Genomic DNA, 16,647 nt, shown 5'->3' with positions numbered 1-16,647 from the left:
AAAAAATATTTCATATTAATAGTGAATGAAAAAGAAAATCTTGTGTCATTATCCTCTCTGGATGTGAGATTCTGGGGACGTTCTTTGACCCTTTGGTGATCTGTAGACTCTAGAAACCTGCTTCTTATGATTTTTGGAGAAGTATTTTTTTGTTTTCTTTTTGTTTGTGGGTAGTATGTTTTTGTGAGTTTTTTGTAGTGTGTTCTCTTAGCAGTATAACTTTACATATAATTCATCAGACTTGGAGATTTTCTGTCTTCTATTTGGATAAGCTTCAGCTTCTGAATGATATCAACATGCTTCAAATGGCTCCTCAGACTTTGGTGCTCTCTGGCTTTTTACACTCTGAGGTCTCTTGATACTGCAGAAATTAATACCAAGTGCACTGGTATTGCTTGTAAATAAGCAATTAACCCCTGAGGGCAGTGTAGGAATTCTAATAAAATGTTATGCTTTTTTGCTGGAGTATAAGTCCATGTTTTCACCTAGTACTAAGTCAAAGCTAGATGATCTGGTTTCTAGGTCATGGGAAAAAAAAGTAGTTGTACAAACAGTATTCTCATTTTCTAACATTTTAAAAATCCCTATTTTTAGAATTAACTCATTTATGGAGTGTTATGACCTTGGTTTTCCTGTAGTGGAGGTGTCGAGGTGACTCAAAGTTTGTTGGATTGTTAGGTCTTGGAGTCCTTTATTTCTTTCAAATTTGCAAAGAGATTGAAAATCCTGATCCTCCTATAGGACAGATATATACACACAGTGATTCCACAGCCTTTGTAATGTTAAGAAAGAAAACAGTATGAGTTCCAAAGGGTACCATTTTAGTATAAATTCATTTTTTAACCACACTTTTTAATTTTGACAAATCTTCTGTTACAATTTCTTAATAGTCTGTAGCATACAGGATAGTTCTCATTTTTGATCTGAATTACTAAGAAAAAACTCCTTTCAAGTAATTTTAATGCTCTGAGGCATTGTCTCTGCTGAATTGCTTACTTTGACTTCTAAGGAATCTCCAAGGGGAGAAGCAGTTATGGAGATACCTGCCATCAGCTTAGGATAACCTCTTTGGCCGTATGTATACCAGCAGTAAGCAGGAATTTTGGGATCTACATGAGGACGAAATAATTCAGCAACCATTGCTATGAAAAACTCCTTAACTACATAAGAAGCAACAGTAATTTTGAAAAGCTTTGAGTAGTTCCTAGGAACTCAGCAAATTATTTTCTCAAAAGATTTAAGAAAAATTGTGAAAAAGTCACTGCTGTGGTATATTTCACATATTGAAAATTTTTACTTTCCAACTTGTTTAGGATTGTAGAATGTTGTAAGATTTTCCATGTTCCTTTTAGGGATGGCTCTGAACTCATGTGGAAGTTACACAACCAAAAAAGTGATTCTGCATTCTCCCTTATGAAAGGGAAGAAATTTTTGCATTATATAAATCAAACAAGAATGTACAAACCAAACCACAAAACCAAACGTGCACCCAAAAGCTCCACTGACCACAGTGTGCAGTCCTGGAGGTTTTAAGTTTTACTCGTATTCAAGAATTCTTTTCATGCAGCTTCCTTCAGCTTTGAAGGGTGCCACGTTCAGGTTTTACCATCTTAAGTATCACAGATTTTCCTATGAAATTTGTGGCTTTCTTGTTCTATGTTCTTTTACATTTATTTGAGGCAGATAGCCTGGCATTTATTGCATCACTTCAGATAGTTGCAGTACTTGAGTACAATTTCTTATTTGCACGTACCTGTGCCCTTCTTGATTCTCTTAACTTAAGGTACTAGAGGGATTCCATTTAAATTAGGCTGCTGAGTTGTATAAATCAGCTGCAAGCCTTGTTCAAGGAGCAGACTGAATCACATCTCCCAGATTCTGAGAGGTAAATTCTGGACTGTATGCTGAATAACCTCTCCTAGACTCATTCTCATTCCTTGTTGAAAAGCTAAAAAAATGTATCTTTATTTTTCACCAAGGATAGCCTCAGTAATAGATAGGAGAAAGGAAGCATCATTTCCAGATAGTACAGCCCATTCCAGAAAGGCTTTGGCAGCCTCCCAGAATGTTTGCTGAGAAATATGCTGATATTTGGCATTTGAAGGGCAGCTACTTGAATTCAGGAGATTATTTATCTTCTGTGCCTTAACTGAAATATCTAGAGACATACCCTATAAGTGATTTTGTGGTCAGGATTAGGGGTTTAAGATTAGAATTAGGGTTTAGGGTTCTGGCTTCCATCACATGAGTTATATTGCACTTCAAGTTGTCTGTGTTGGAAAATGCCTCAACAGCCACGTGTAAAAATGAAAGCTTATTAATATGGAGTTCTTCCCAACGCAGTTTTCATAATGTATCATCTTTTTCCAGCCTTTCCCTCTGTTGTAACTGTGTAAGAAAGACCTTTGAAAGGTCTTTGAAAGACCTCTGTTTCTGAAGAAGATGAGTAGCTGGTACCTTGTTACTGTCTTCAAAAGTGTTAAAAAAGTAAAATGGGTAGTATCTCCCAAAAGTTTCTCCTGAGTTGATGGACTTTGTTTTCTAAGCACAGAAAACATACATGGATGGGTGATTGTAATATGTAGAAGCTTCATACTAAGTTTTTCCTCCGTTTTCTATACGTGGAGAAGCTTCTAAAGTACATTTAGAAGATGAGGGAATTGATTTCCTATAAAATCATGAACAGGATATACTAAGTACTTTGGTATATAAAAAAAAAAATTATGGGTTGCTTTTTCTTTAACTTATATTAGCAGAAAGTAGTACAATGCAAAGCATGCCTAAGGTTTGATTTTAGCATAATACCCACAGCTTTAGTAACATTTTTGTTTTATTTATTTTTAATTTTTTTAATGCTATGTAAAGTTAAGGCTTTTCAGCTCTGTAGTAAGATCCTTACTTAGCCTGCTAGCCCAGCTGCCCATTATGTACAGCTCAGGGCTTAATGGACCAAAGGTGTTTTCTCTGTAACTAATAAATTGTTTCTTCTATGAGAAATCCTGGGCCTGTAAACTTACAGGTGAGCAGCTTATCTCTCAGCTTGACTTGTGGAATGCTTTATAAAATGATGCATAAGAGTTAGTTTATCTCAATTTCAGTCTACTTAAAGATTTTCTTTATGCTGTGTATTTTCACTATTAGGATACTTTTACTGCTTTCCTAGCTGTGGTACTTAGCCTGTACTTAGCCTGTTGCAGCCCTTTTCTTCTCAAATCTTTCTTCTTGCCAAAAGAAGCAGTCCAGACCTGGAGATCTTATTTTCATGTCAGATTTTTTTTAATGGTTTATCTCTGTAAGGAATACATCACTTAAAGGTGGCTTCCTTTCACAATAGAGTGTTTTCTGGTTTAGCTCTTAATGAGGCAGCAGGTAGATGGGTAAAGTTGTCCTGTGCTCAGTGAAGCTCTTGCTGAATTATTACCCCTTTGTGAATATTAACAGGGAAGCTTCAGAGCATATTACCTGTATTTGAACTGTCTTTTGTCAGGCACTCTGTTCAGTACCAGTAGGTCTTACTGAATTTCCTGTCTTCCCCTCTGTCTTCTTAAACACAATTGGGTTAAAAATAATTCTCAGAAAAGGTTATTTTTACCCGGGCTTGTGATAAGCAATGTAGCAGGGATTAACAATCATTTTCTTGTCACAAATGAGGGACAACAAATGTCCCTGTGAGAATGTAAATGCATAAATAAGGAGGGGTTAGCAAAAGGGGATGCTTTAAATTATGAAATTGACTTTCATAAGCATATTTAAATTTTCTATGCAAAATAACTCACATATAGCTGTTTTATATCTTTTCAGGTCTGTAAACAACCAGTACTGCAGAAAAGTGATAGGTGGGATGGTTTGGAACCCATCTATGAGAAGATCCTTATCAGTTGAGCACCTAGAGACCAAAAGCCTTCCTTCTCGATCACCTCCTGTTACCCCCAATTGGTAAATCCATTTTCAGCCTTTTCCACACCTTCTAGACTCCTACTGTTTTTAATTGTATGTACTTTAGCAGGATAATTATGTAGTGTGTACAGATATATTTAAACATTTTTATTCTGAAAATATATCTGACAACATAAGGGTGGGTGTCACCTCAACTTTAGCAAGGCTTTCATGCTGTCTGCCAAAATCTTTTACCCAAGTTAAGACATTATGTTTCTGGATGGGTGGACAACAGGACGGTTTAAAAAAAAACAATGTTAAAATGGTTGGATGACTGGACTAAGAGGGGAGTTGTTAATGGGTCACACACTACCTGGACAACAATAAAAGGTAGATGACTTCAGGGATTGCTCTTGAGACATGCATGTCCTGCTTAACCTCTTTATGATCTGGAGGAAGCAATGGTATGCTTGATCATAAAGTTTGCAGATGGCACCAAACCTGCGGGGGTGGGTCAATAAGCCTGGGGCCAGGACTGCTCTCCAAAGGGATCTCGATAATCTGGAGAAATGGGCCAATAGGAAATGTGTGAAAATCAGCAGAGACAAACATTGTGTCCTGGGAAATAAGAACCCAGTGTGACAGTATTTTCTGCAGTGCAGCTTTCTGGAAAACAACCTGGTAATCTTCATAGGCAGAAGTGGTACATGAGCCATCTGGTATGCCCTGACAGCAAACAAGTCCAACCTGTCAGAATAGACAGAGTTGTAGATAGTAGGTCAGTGGAAGTGGTAGCCCCTTTTGGCCCAGCATTCTCTAGATTTCTTTAGAATGCTGCAGCCCATTTTGTCTGCAAATATAAAACAGACACAAAATGGAGCAAGCTCAGCAAAGACCACCAGCTCCAAGGCAGTCAGGAGGTTGGAGTACTTACCCTGTGAGGAGAGGCTGACATAGTGGCACATGTTCAACCTGGAGAAGCAGGCGTTGCCCAGATGCTTAATGACAGCCCAGAATTACTTAGGAGGAGGCCAGCCAGAGGATTAGGCCGGGTTTTTCACTCTTGCATAGTGGGAGAATGAGGCAACAAGTATATGTTGAAACAAAAGAGGTTTTTCATCATATAATGGAAAAACTGCTTCGCCACATGGACAGTCATAGCCTGGGGAAGTTTTGTGGTCTCCATCCTTCAGATTTTTTGAGATATGAGTGGATAAAGCCTAAAGTAGCCTACTCCGGCCTTAGTTGACTCCTGCTTTGAGCAGAAGATTGGACTAGGTGACCCCCATTAGTTCTTTCCAATGAAAATTATTCTATTATTAAAACATAATAATATAAGTTGCATTTTACAGGGGGAGAAACACAAATCAGTTCAGTGTACTGAACCTAGCAGTGTATGATTGCCTAGTACACCATACAGAATGCTTGAAAATTGATTATTTTGAAGTGAGACTTATGGGCCTGGTATGAAGATTCAGATCATAACTGCAATAGGATTGAAGTTTTTCCTTTATAAAGTTTTGTGAAATATTCTAATCTTCCTCCTTGTGTTTGTATTCTGTGTTTTAAAGGCGGAGTCCTAGACTACGTCACGAAATCCGCAAACCACGACACTCGTCTGTAGATAACCTTACGAATGAGATTAGTTATATTACTGAAACAGAGGATGTTTTTTACACATATAAGGGCTCTCCAACGTCAAAGGACAGTGATTCAGAGTTCTCTCAGAACCGTAGTCCACAGAGGGGGTAAGGACTTTGGCAAACAGTCCATTGCTTGTTTTGATTTTTTTTAAAAGCACCAAACAAAAATCCCAAAGAGCTGTAGTGTGAAACGGTCACAATTAGTTGTAATGCTACAATGAGTTCAAACAGTTTTGTTTGCATGAGCTTTATTTTGACCAATTGCTATACTGCAAATGCCATGACACAAAATGCAAGTCAAAAGCATACCAACCCTTCATCATGAAACAGTACATAGTAGTTGAGCTGTTAATAAAATTAGAAGAACTACTAAGGTATGTCTGTTCAAATCTGTAATATCCTGTTTCCTAGCAGCTTTTGCAACCCTTTCCTACCTGTCAGAATCTCTTTCTTGTGGGGAGAAAGACTTAGTGAACTCTTTTAAGAATTCCCTCATGTTCCACATTATCAGGTCAATCTTGTTGGTTGAAAGAGGTATTGCATTTGAGTATACACAAGAACTTCATAATGCTGGTGGTCATCTATCTTTTTCTTCTTCAGAGGAACTGTCGATGGCTTGTCTAAAGGCAGTGTCTGCTTTTTGGCTGTATTCCTTGAGGACCTACTTTGTTCTCCTCTGCAGTGCCTTAACAACTGCTAGGTTTGCTGCCAGCAGTTGAAGCACCTGTCTTTGTGCACTCTGATTATTTGTTTTTTCATGTATTACATTATATGTATGGCTACACTAATTTTTTCATGAATACCAGGTTATCACAAATGTGTGAAGTCATTAATTGTTCAGCCTCAAGAAGAAAACCGCTGCTTTAAAACTTGGAGCTGGGGAGAATACTGTGTGTTGAAATGCATGTTCCTTTGTAGCATTGCAAAAGAAAAATGGTTTTTAGTGATGCCTAGTGACTTTAAGGCAAGGTGTATTTTGAGAAGCAATATCTTAATGGAAGCTGATAGGACTCACCTGCTTCTGTGACGGTGTGCGGGTACTAAATATAGCTTTAAATTCTGATTGAAACTATTTTCTTTAAACTCTGTAATAATATTATTGCAACATTATAGCAGAGAGTTTTCAATTTAAAAAAAGAGAAAATTGACATGTATGCATATTTGGATTTTTTTCACTCTTTTGAGTATATTAAATGTTTTGAGTATATTAAGGTTTTTTTAATATTTTTCTATATTTCTGACTGGAAGACAGCTGAACCTTAATACAATTTATTAATACTAATGGCAGTAGTAGCCATGATAATGCATAAAAGTTAGGCCTTTTGATGTTGTGAATAGTCATAGATAGGAAACCATGTCTTTGCTGTGTTTTAAAGTTTGCAGATGATACACTTTTAGAAGTATTTTCTGAGTGAGAAAATATTGAGAGGCAGACAGTAAAAAATGCTGAGAGGCAGACATAAGAAGAGATAATGAGGATAGAAGCTGTAGACAGAAAAGTATGTTCCCATGCTGTGTTTTGTGACAGGCAAATTGTGTCCTGCCAGCTAGTACATTGTAGGACTTCTTTTATTTTCCTTTTTCTTTTCTTCCCCTGTAGTTTTTTCTTTCCTTCCTGTTTCAGTTATCTTATACCTATTGAGAATGGAGTGGAAATGCCTGCCTTCATGCCTTTTCTCAGACAATGAAAAAAAGGATGTTCTAAATTTGAAAATAGAACATTCATTTATTTTTCTGAGCCCTAGTGACTGTGCTGAATCTTAGTAATATCACTCACTGTGGAGATTTTTACTGCTACTACCACAGTTACTAAATCATTGCTTTTTTTCTTACATCTTATCCCAAATGCATTATTAGGTTTTTAGGTATGTTTATAATATTTGATACTCTGCAGATAAATGAAAAAATGCCTGCATAAATCTGAGTAATTAAATTCAATTTGTGTTTTGGAAGAAGAATGGAATAAATGATCCTTTATTGTATTGACTGTTAGATTTTTGTGAAGTAAAATAGTCATTAATAATTTCCTTTTTAACAATTGAGGTAAAATAGTAGCCATTAAAAAAACCCACTTTTTGTCTACACTGATGTTTGTTAGTCCACATTACAGTTTTTTTTCCTTTTGCAGTCTTACAGTAGTTATTACTTACTCCACTTCCTTTGTTGAAAGATGCAAAGTGAAATTAAGTATGTTTATGTAGTAAAATCTTTCTTTCCATGAATGCTGTATTGATGGATGAAATCCTACCCTCTGAGCTAAATCTATTTTGTAAGTAAAAAGTTTACCTTGCATATCCTTAGTATTAAATATGGATGTTTCCTCTGGGCTTTTGCCACAAATTGAACAGGTTTAACCCACAGCTGGTTATTTTTAAAGGCAAACTTATGGACTTGTCCAGGGAATTCTTTTTTACTGCAATTTTTACTTTGTCTAGCTTGGAATAGTGCTTGAAGATTACCACTGTTGCAGTCTGTCTTGATAAAGGTACCACTACAGTTTCCAAATTTGGAATAAGAAGAGACACACAGATGTAGAGGAACAAGTCATCTTTGCTGATTTGCCTTCCCTGACACCACTCTGATCTGTATGCTACTGTGTCACTTGAGGGGAAAAGGTACAGGAAAAATAAAGTAGCCATACTGAAGTATGTGACCTTATTTCAATATCAGGTTGGGAAATTCCAAAACATCCTTGATTTGTGCAGTAACCTTCAAATCAAACTTTGTTTTAACTGGGGCATTAAACTAGTTGTTTTGGAATAAAGTATTTTAATATTCTTGATATTTCATCAGGTATTAGGTCTCTTGACAGGCTGCACTGGCCATTCCCAGTGCAAGGTCTGGTCCTTGGCATTGATAGCTTAAAAAAAAAAAATTAAAATGCATCTTAGTATGTGTAGGATTCTTCATACATGATCTCTTAGAAGAAGGTAAAAGAAAAACTCCTTAAAATAAATTAGCCTGCCCTTTACCCTCAAGTAAATAAGTGAAAATTTAAACTGCTATAATGATTTCACTGGTGTCTTTATGTTAAGGTATTTGGGGTAAATTAAAAATGTAATTTTAAATTTTTCAATAATACACTTTTTAAACACTTGGTGAACCTGAAATACCCAGGTCTGCCGTGAAAATTTAAATCCAATGTAACCAAATACTATTTATGGATCTTTGGACTTGATTTTTTTCTTGTTTTTATTTTTTCTTTCCTTTTTATCAAGCATCTTTGGGTACATGAGGTGTGATACAGATATTCACCCTTCACTAGGCAATGAGAAATAAAAACAAACAAATGACAAGAAATGAAAACTGAAAACCGCTTTGTTGTTTAATGCTCGTAACCTCCAAAAACCCAGCTGTGGGAAGCTGCATGGTTTTCTACCATTCAGTATGAAAAAGAAGTATACTCCATTCTTCTCTGTTCATGGACTTAAGGTTTTCATCTGGCTTTGTGGGAAGACCTGTGTTGTGGCCAGCACATGTACCTGCCCCTTAACTGAATGTTAGTAAGCTCAGGTTTCCTTAAGGAAAGAAGGTGTTATATGCAAAGGATTAGCAAAACAAGCAGTAATTTATTTTGGCAGTTCAGAATGATCTTAGTTTTGTTACCTATACAGGAGCTGTTTCCCCTTTCCCTTGTATGAAGAGAAGAGCTTATTTTTGACCTGGTAAATTCAGGTTTAATAGTTTGTGCTTTTTAAAATGTTTTAAATTGTTTTTTTATATCATAGATGAAATAGTTTGGAGTAGCTGTTGTTTGCCCTCTTAACGCCTTTCTTCCTGTTTTTGAATGCACTTTTCTGAATGGGAAGGGTACTTGTCAGGATGAATATATAAATTTGTATTGGTTTAACCCCAGCCAGCAACCAAGCACCATGCAGCTACTCACTCATTCCCGCACCAATGGAATCGGGGAGATGGAATCAGAATTGTAAAAGCTAGAAAGCCCATAGGCTGAGATAAAGACAGTTAAAGAGGGAAAGCAAAAGCCATGCACAGAAGCCAAACAAAACCAGAAATTAATTCTCTACTTCCCATGGGCAGAGAGGTGTTCAGCCATCTCTGGGAGATCAGGGCCCCCTCATATATAACAGTAACTTGGGAAGACAAACTCCATCGCTCCAAATTCTCCTCATTCCTACTTCTTTTCCCCACTTTATACACACTGAGCATGATGTCATATGGTCTGGAATATCCCTTTGGTCAATTTGGCTGTGTCTCCTCCCAAGCATCCAAAACTTCCTCACCAGCATGGCAGTATAAAAAGCAGCAAAAGCCTTGGCTCTGTAAGCCCTGCTCAGAATAACAAAAATATCTCTATATTATCAGCCCTGCACAAATCCAAAACACAATTCAGCAGAAATCCAAAACAGGGCCCTATAATGGACACTGTGAAGAAAATTACCTCAGCCAAAACCAGCACAGTGTAGAAGGTGCTAAAGAGGAAAAATAAGTGGCTTATTGGCTTGGAAAAGTAACCTGATAAGCTGTGTGGAGGAGGGTCTTGTTATGTGATTTGTATTCAGTTTCTCCTGTTCACCTTCTAATTAAATAAACTGAACACATCTGTTTGGTTTGGAACAGCAGATTGTGTAGGAGCAAGTGTTTTGGTACTTTTTTAGAGTAGATGTGCTGGCCTAACAGAAAACATTAGTGAAATTTTCTGTCTAACCAGAAAAAAGATTATTGTAAAACATATTTCTAAGTGATATGGTATAGTAACAGTCAGCAAGAAAAACTTCCTGACAGGTGAGATGCTATAGATCATATATTTAGAGTCATCCATTGATTGATGAGATAAATCTGGCTAGTTATTCACAGGTGCAAGCATATGATGCATGTGAACCAGAAGGCTGGGGGAGTCGAGGAGGGGTTGGTCACAGTGTTGCCTTACTCTGCCAAAAGAGGCTTGTCAGGAATATAGAGCCAACTCTTCTTGGAGATGCAGAGCAAAAACGTGAGGCATTGGACGCAAGTTATAGCTAGGGAGATGGTCAAGGGAGGAGGGAAATTGCATTTTGATTATATAAGCCTTTTTATACATCAGCAAAAAGGTGGAGTTATTTCCATCCTTGGAAAACCTCAAAACATGGCAAGGACCCGAATACCCTCATCTAGCTTTGATGTCTATTGTTTGAATAAGAGTTTATGTGACCTCTCAGGTTCCCTTCCAACATAAATTATTTTGAGTCTATAATTCTTCTTGTTATATCTCTTCATAAACTCTTGTCTGAAATGCTTGCAAAGCTATAAGCACCTTTCAATTTACATTGTAGAACTATCTTTTGCTAGTGATACAGATGGAATAATGTGTACAGCCCCAGAGTTGGAGGGGAAGGAAATGATGAACTAATATACAGAACGGAAACTCACTTGCACTGTGCTATGAATTTCTGGAAGTGCACATACGTTCCTAGTATAAGTGTGATGCATCATCTGGTGAAGGTATTGCACTGAAAATAGATTTCCTGAACGGATGCTGCATTTGTTCAATTCTTTTAGCTTAGCATTTGATAGACAATTACTGTAGCTGCATAGTGAGCTTTGGTGAATGTACTATGGGAACACATCATTAGTTTAACTAAAATATGATTTTTCATGAGAGGAAAATTTTTAAAGCTTTCCTGTTGATAAAAGTAGTCTTCAGATTTATCCTGCTGGGTCACTGTAGCTACTTTTTGGGTAGAAAATTGCAAATAAGGTAACCCCCCACTTTTAAACTGTTGTTTATCCTTAGTACTTAATCATACACAGATATGATAATTACTTTGTTTCTACAAAATTTGTTGCATTTTGCAAAATTCTATTGTCCTTGTTTGTGTACTTCAGCCTTTCTCAAGAAAGATATTCTAATACTAGACAGTGGAGCTGGGAATATTTCAATTGGTTTCAAATTAGAATTATAATGCTAATACTAATAGACTTTAACTTTTATGTGCTTTTACACCCAAATATACATGAAAATAGTACATGTATATATTTTGCTTAGATGCTAACTTTGCTTTTTAAATATATAACCCTATTCAAATGTACTACACTTTCCTTGCCAGTTCAAAATGCAATAATTTTGCATCTAAATGAAAAGTCTCAAAGTTGAATTGCAAATCTGTGATAAGGCAAACCTTGCAGCAATCCAAGCAGTTGCTGTGTATCAAAACACATGAAACTTTCTTGGCAAGCCAGAAAACTGGGCACAGTCAATAGAGGCAATGCAAAGTAACGAAGAATCCCTTTAAAGGTGATGGTAGCAGCCTACAAATGTGAATGACTGAAATTTCTAGGAAATCACTGAAAGGCTTGTGTATGCCATGAAGTCCTCAAGTTTTCTGTACTGATTCTCTTAATTATGCAGTAGAAAAAACTTATGACACCTTACACAGCTATTCTCTTCTCAGAAATGCTGAATATTCTGTGTATAAATTCCTCTAAAAGGCAGCAGAAAGGTGTGGCTGCAAGTAGCTTCCACTTATTTTGCTTATGAATAAAAAATCCCAGTTGTAATGGTGAGTCCTCAGAAAAGAGGTGATAATGAAAATGCTGGCATACTCACTTTCCCCAGCCCTGCAGGTGTTACAATGAAAGAAGCTTTAAAAACTTCAAGAACAGCACAAGGGCAAAACCTACAGATGTTTCCTTCAGTTGTTTGTAAAGGGGGAGTTTTGCTACCCTGCTATTGTTTCAGTTGACCCTTTTCTCTCGGGGTTTTATTCTGCTGTAGTTTATCATCCTTGGTTCTCAGAATAGCAAAATTCCCTGCTAGGTCACGCCAAAATGAGGAGGAGGGGTCTTTCCTTAAAACCTTTCCATTCTGTCCTTTTGACAGAAGAGGAGAGTTAGACTTTTCAGAGCAAAGACCTATATTTAAAGGTAATTGCCAATAAATCAATCCATACAGAATGCAAATTGAAATGGCATAATTTTAGTTATATATTGCAAAGTGAGGAAGAGAAATTACCTGAAGTTTTGAAGTGATTGCTTGTTTGCTGCACCAATGGAAAGCTTAATCTCCTTGCAAGGAAGGGCTCTCTTCCTTGATGAAGTTGAATGGCTGGTCTGGTGAGTGTTGTCTTTCATTGACTTAAAATACAGTCCTTGTATGTTGTGAAATGAGGAAGATGGCTTAGTAAACTGTGCAACACTGTGTAGCCAAAACAAATCACCTAGTTATTCAAGTTTAAGGTATTTTATCATGTTGCTGAGTAACTAAATGATAGAAATGCTATTTAACTGTGTTGGGTTGCAAAATTCTGCAGCTCTAGCATGCTGACCTACTGAGGACTTTAGGAAGACACAGCTGCACTGTGATGAATTCTTTTAGACACTGAATTTGATTGCTTTTCTCGGTCAAATATTTGGTCATCTTTCCTCCCAATTTAAAAGGTTACAGAATTTTCAGTCAATCATTTAGAGCTGATGTGTTTGAATTAAAGTGCAATAATTTAACAAATAAATCTTCATCAAATAGTACTAAGAATTTGTATCCCACATTCAAGTCTCCAAAGGAAGAGATAATGAAAAATTTACTGTAAGTTTATAGAAGATCTATGAATGAAACCACAAGTTGGTTTTTTTTCTTTCTCTTTACCTCTTTCTTGGGAAGATAGAGTGGAGATAATATATTAAAACCAGGGCATTGTATAATTGTCATCACAATTCTATGTCTCTAATTTTTGATGAAGACTCTTTAAAGGGTTAGTTCAGGGCAATTTTGATTCTGCACAGGATTTAGTAATAGAGCTACAGGTCTCCTATGACAAAATGTAAAAAAGATGTACAGTTTCATTGTTCTTTGCCTTACAAGGAAATCCATTGGCTTAATGAAAATAAATTCAGTATTTTTTTATTTTTAGTGTGACTTCCTAAGGAAATAAGGCCTATGTCATTGTACAGCTCCTCTGCCTCTCTTTCCACTTGAGAATATTTGGACAATGCAATCAAATGTAATGTAGGAGATGACTTTTGAACATTCAAAGTTTCTCAAGATTAGTGAAAGTCAGTGACTAGGCAGGAAAAAGTCCTAAAAGTTTAAGATTACAGTTCAGTATTTGTCCCATTTAGATGTGGGCTGGTCAGGCAGCAGGTGAGTTTGTATTCCCATAGGATCTGCTTACCCTTGGAGGGTAAAAATTCTCTGGGGATTGTGGACAAGCAGAACCAGATATATTAGTGTGTAAGTGGGGGTGGATGTCCGTGGGATCAGAAGTTAGATATTACTGCAATAAAAGGGGGAAAAGCTTAATGTTTTAAAAGTATTAAAAGTACACAGAACTCAGACGTCCAAAATTCCTCGGGGATCAGGCTTTACTGTCTCTGCCTCTCAAGGAAGAATTTCTTCATACTGTCAAATTACATACAAGGAATCTTTACTAGACTGATACTGGTGCTATTTTTACTGTAATTTTAGTGAAATGTAGTATGTAACTCTTAGTATTAAGGATAATTTAGAGAGCATGAGTTGAAAATTTAACTGTATACTGGGAATGGCCTCCTATAACTTGTCAATTCAGCAACTCTACTTTCAAACTGAACTACATCACGTATTTTTTCCAGCATGGACATATACCACTCCAGGATTTTTGGTCACTCCTTAAATGAATTTATAAAATTATTCAATCTGCCTTAAACTTTGCTTTGTAAGCACCTTTTTTGGTAACTTTTACTTTAAATTTTGTCTTAGTATCACTGCTACTGTTTTAATTTATGTCATATCATTTAGCTTGCTGTTTCAGGGGATTTTTGATTAAGTTAATTGAATGCATTGGAAAATACTGTGCAGTGCAAATTTTGATTTTATTTTCCATTCTAGATTGTCCTCATTGCTATAACCACTTCTACTTTCATTATACTTTGTCTCAAAGTTTTCTGTCAACACCTTCTCTGCTCTCACATCATGAGAATAAGCATTGGAAATGTCAAGCTCCTGAAGCCACCTGTGCTCATTTCTGGTACCTAAACATAAAGATCCTGCCACATTTTGACTTTTACAAAATACAATTGGTGACATCTGTAGTCATTGTAATCCACACCTAAAACTTTCTAAAATGATGTAGTGTGTCTGGCTAAATAATTGCCTGTGTAAACTTCTACAGAGTTTGAGTTGCAGTAGCAGATGTGTGCTGCCTTTACTGGGCTTGTATATAAAGCAGGAGTGATCAGAGCTGCCCTGGGATTTTAGTTGATAAAAACCTTAGTTATCTCATTCAGACTTTCACCATAGGGTTAAGTAGTCTTTAATTCATTATGAGCACAACTTTTGTCTTTTATGCAGGTTTGGTTTTTTTTTAAGTTGGAGCTTACATTTATTTTTTTTTTTTAAGATTTAACTTATGTTCATTTAATGTTGTTTTTGTGTTTGTGGTTTTTTACTAGGTCATCTGAACAAGAATCACCAAAGTGAGTTTTCTTTATATTTTCTCCTACTTTTTTAAGTAAAATAAGGAACTATATAACTTTAACTGGTTTTTCAAAATAGTGGTTTTGCATGATTAAAAGACACAAATGTATAAATCAATGAAGATTGTAAAGATTTTTGACAAAAAAAGTAAGTTTTGGGGTCAGGATTTGAAAAGTCTTAAGTTGTAATAGATCTCTCGTCACTATTAACAAAAAAAGTCGTTTAGAAACTGTTACAAAATTTTAATGATGCAAAAATCCACTGGTAATTTTATGTGGTGACTCTTTATATAGTGCCAGGTGACACTGACTGAAATAATATTTTTCTGCTATTGTTAGATTTCTTTTCTACATTAAAAAATCATTACATGGGCTGTAATTTCACCTTGTAAGTGAAATGGTTTTTTGGACTGTGTTCTGAAGAACACAACTTATTAGGATGTATTTACATACAGTGCTCCTCCTTGCTTAACATTGACTTCATCAGAATAATTAAAAGACTTGGAAGCTATCACATAAAACCAGAATTTTGACAGTGTAATTACAGTTCACTACTTCAAAGCATTCTGAAACTTTGAATGCATTCAAAAAGTGCCACTTTCTGTAGTAACTGAAAGTACTGCAAGTGTTGCTTGAAATACCTCATTGCCATTGCCAAGTACACATAGTCTAACTGGAAGTCTGAGGTATTATGGCAGGAATACATTTCTTTGATGGCATTTTTCAGGACATTTGCATTTGTTGTGATCAGATTTTCACCGGCCAAAAAACAATTGTCTGCAGTATTGAAGTTTGCTGCAATACAAGTCCTGTATGCTAAAAGCTACACTCCTTGGAGAGTAGAATTACTTCTTCATTGACAACTCAAAATGGCTGCTTGAAATGGTTCAAAAAAGCTCACAGATATCGACAAATACCAAAGCAGAAATAAATGTTTGAATTCACAAATTTTAATGCCAAGGTTTACTTGGCAAGATATGTACTTCTGCCACTTTAACACTGTCAAACTGTGATGTTGCTATACCTTGAGCTTTCCCCAAGACAGATATTTTCACATTAGGTAGTATTTATAAGATGGAGCAGTTAGTCTGTATGGTATCCTTGAGTTTGGTCCAGTTAAATAAGGGGGTTGGTTGTATGAGAGGACTGTATGTCATCCTTTTCAAAAGGGAATGTAGCTAAATGAATGTTTGGGAAGTCCTGGAGCACCATCAGGCAAATCTGGCCAATTGCCAGATTTGAGGGCTTTAGTTACTGACTTTTGTTATCATCGAATGCTAAAGTTCTTGAATGTCAGATCTGTACCCTAAGTTAGTTCTGGGTCCTTTTGCATGGCTGTAACTACCTCAATAACAGAATATTTTAACTGCAATTAAACCTTTATTTTCACTTCATTTCCTGTTTCTCTGACAATTTACCCTGGCTTTTCTGCAAACTGCCTTCTCCCACAGGGATAAGGTTGAGATCGTAAGAGGGAGGAATCTTAAAAAAAAAAAAAAAAAAGTGCTTTGCAGGAATGAGAGTGGAATCACAGCAAAAGATTTTTCATGGATAGAATTGGCAAGTGAAGTACCTTTCCCTTGCGATTCGGCCCTCGCCATGTGTTACTGTGAATTCCTGTACGACTGCAACAGTGTCTTTCACTGCTAACATCCAAATATTTTGCATAAAATGGTTTTCTATTCCAGAATTTTTAAATACTTTCCTGGATGTCCACTGATCAATGATAAGCTTAGAA

The 16,647-nt window shown here is 36.3% G+C and overlaps 1 protein-coding gene across 4 annotated transcripts in view; it reads left to right on the top strand.

Annotated features, from left to right (window-relative positions):
- Nucleotides 1–16,647, top strand: part of PTPN3 (protein tyrosine phosphatase non-receptor type 3) — a 172,752-nt gene that overhangs the window by 123,296 nt on the left and 32,809 nt on the right. For all 4 annotated transcript variants that reach the window (XM_030228777.2, XM_030228771.2, XM_030228806.2 and 1 more), the window contains 3 exons: nt 3,802–3,936; nt 5,448–5,624; nt 14,886–14,909. In XM_030228777.2, the coding sequence (XP_030084637.2) occupies nt 3,802–3,936; nt 5,448–5,624; nt 14,886–14,909 (336 nt within the window). The remainder of the gene's footprint in view (nt 1–3,801; nt 3,937–5,447; nt 5,625–14,885; nt 14,910–16,647) is intronic.

The sequence above is a fragment of the Serinus canaria genome, chromosome 2 (genome assembly GCF_022539315.1).
Source record: "Serinus canaria isolate serCan28SL12 chromosome 2, serCan2020, whole genome shotgun sequence".
NCBI classification, from domain to species: domain Eukaryota; kingdom Metazoa; phylum Chordata; class Aves; order Passeriformes; family Fringillidae; genus Serinus; species Serinus canaria.
The sequence above is the reverse complement of the archived record's forward strand: the minus strand, read 5'-3'. Positions and strand labels throughout refer to the sequence as shown.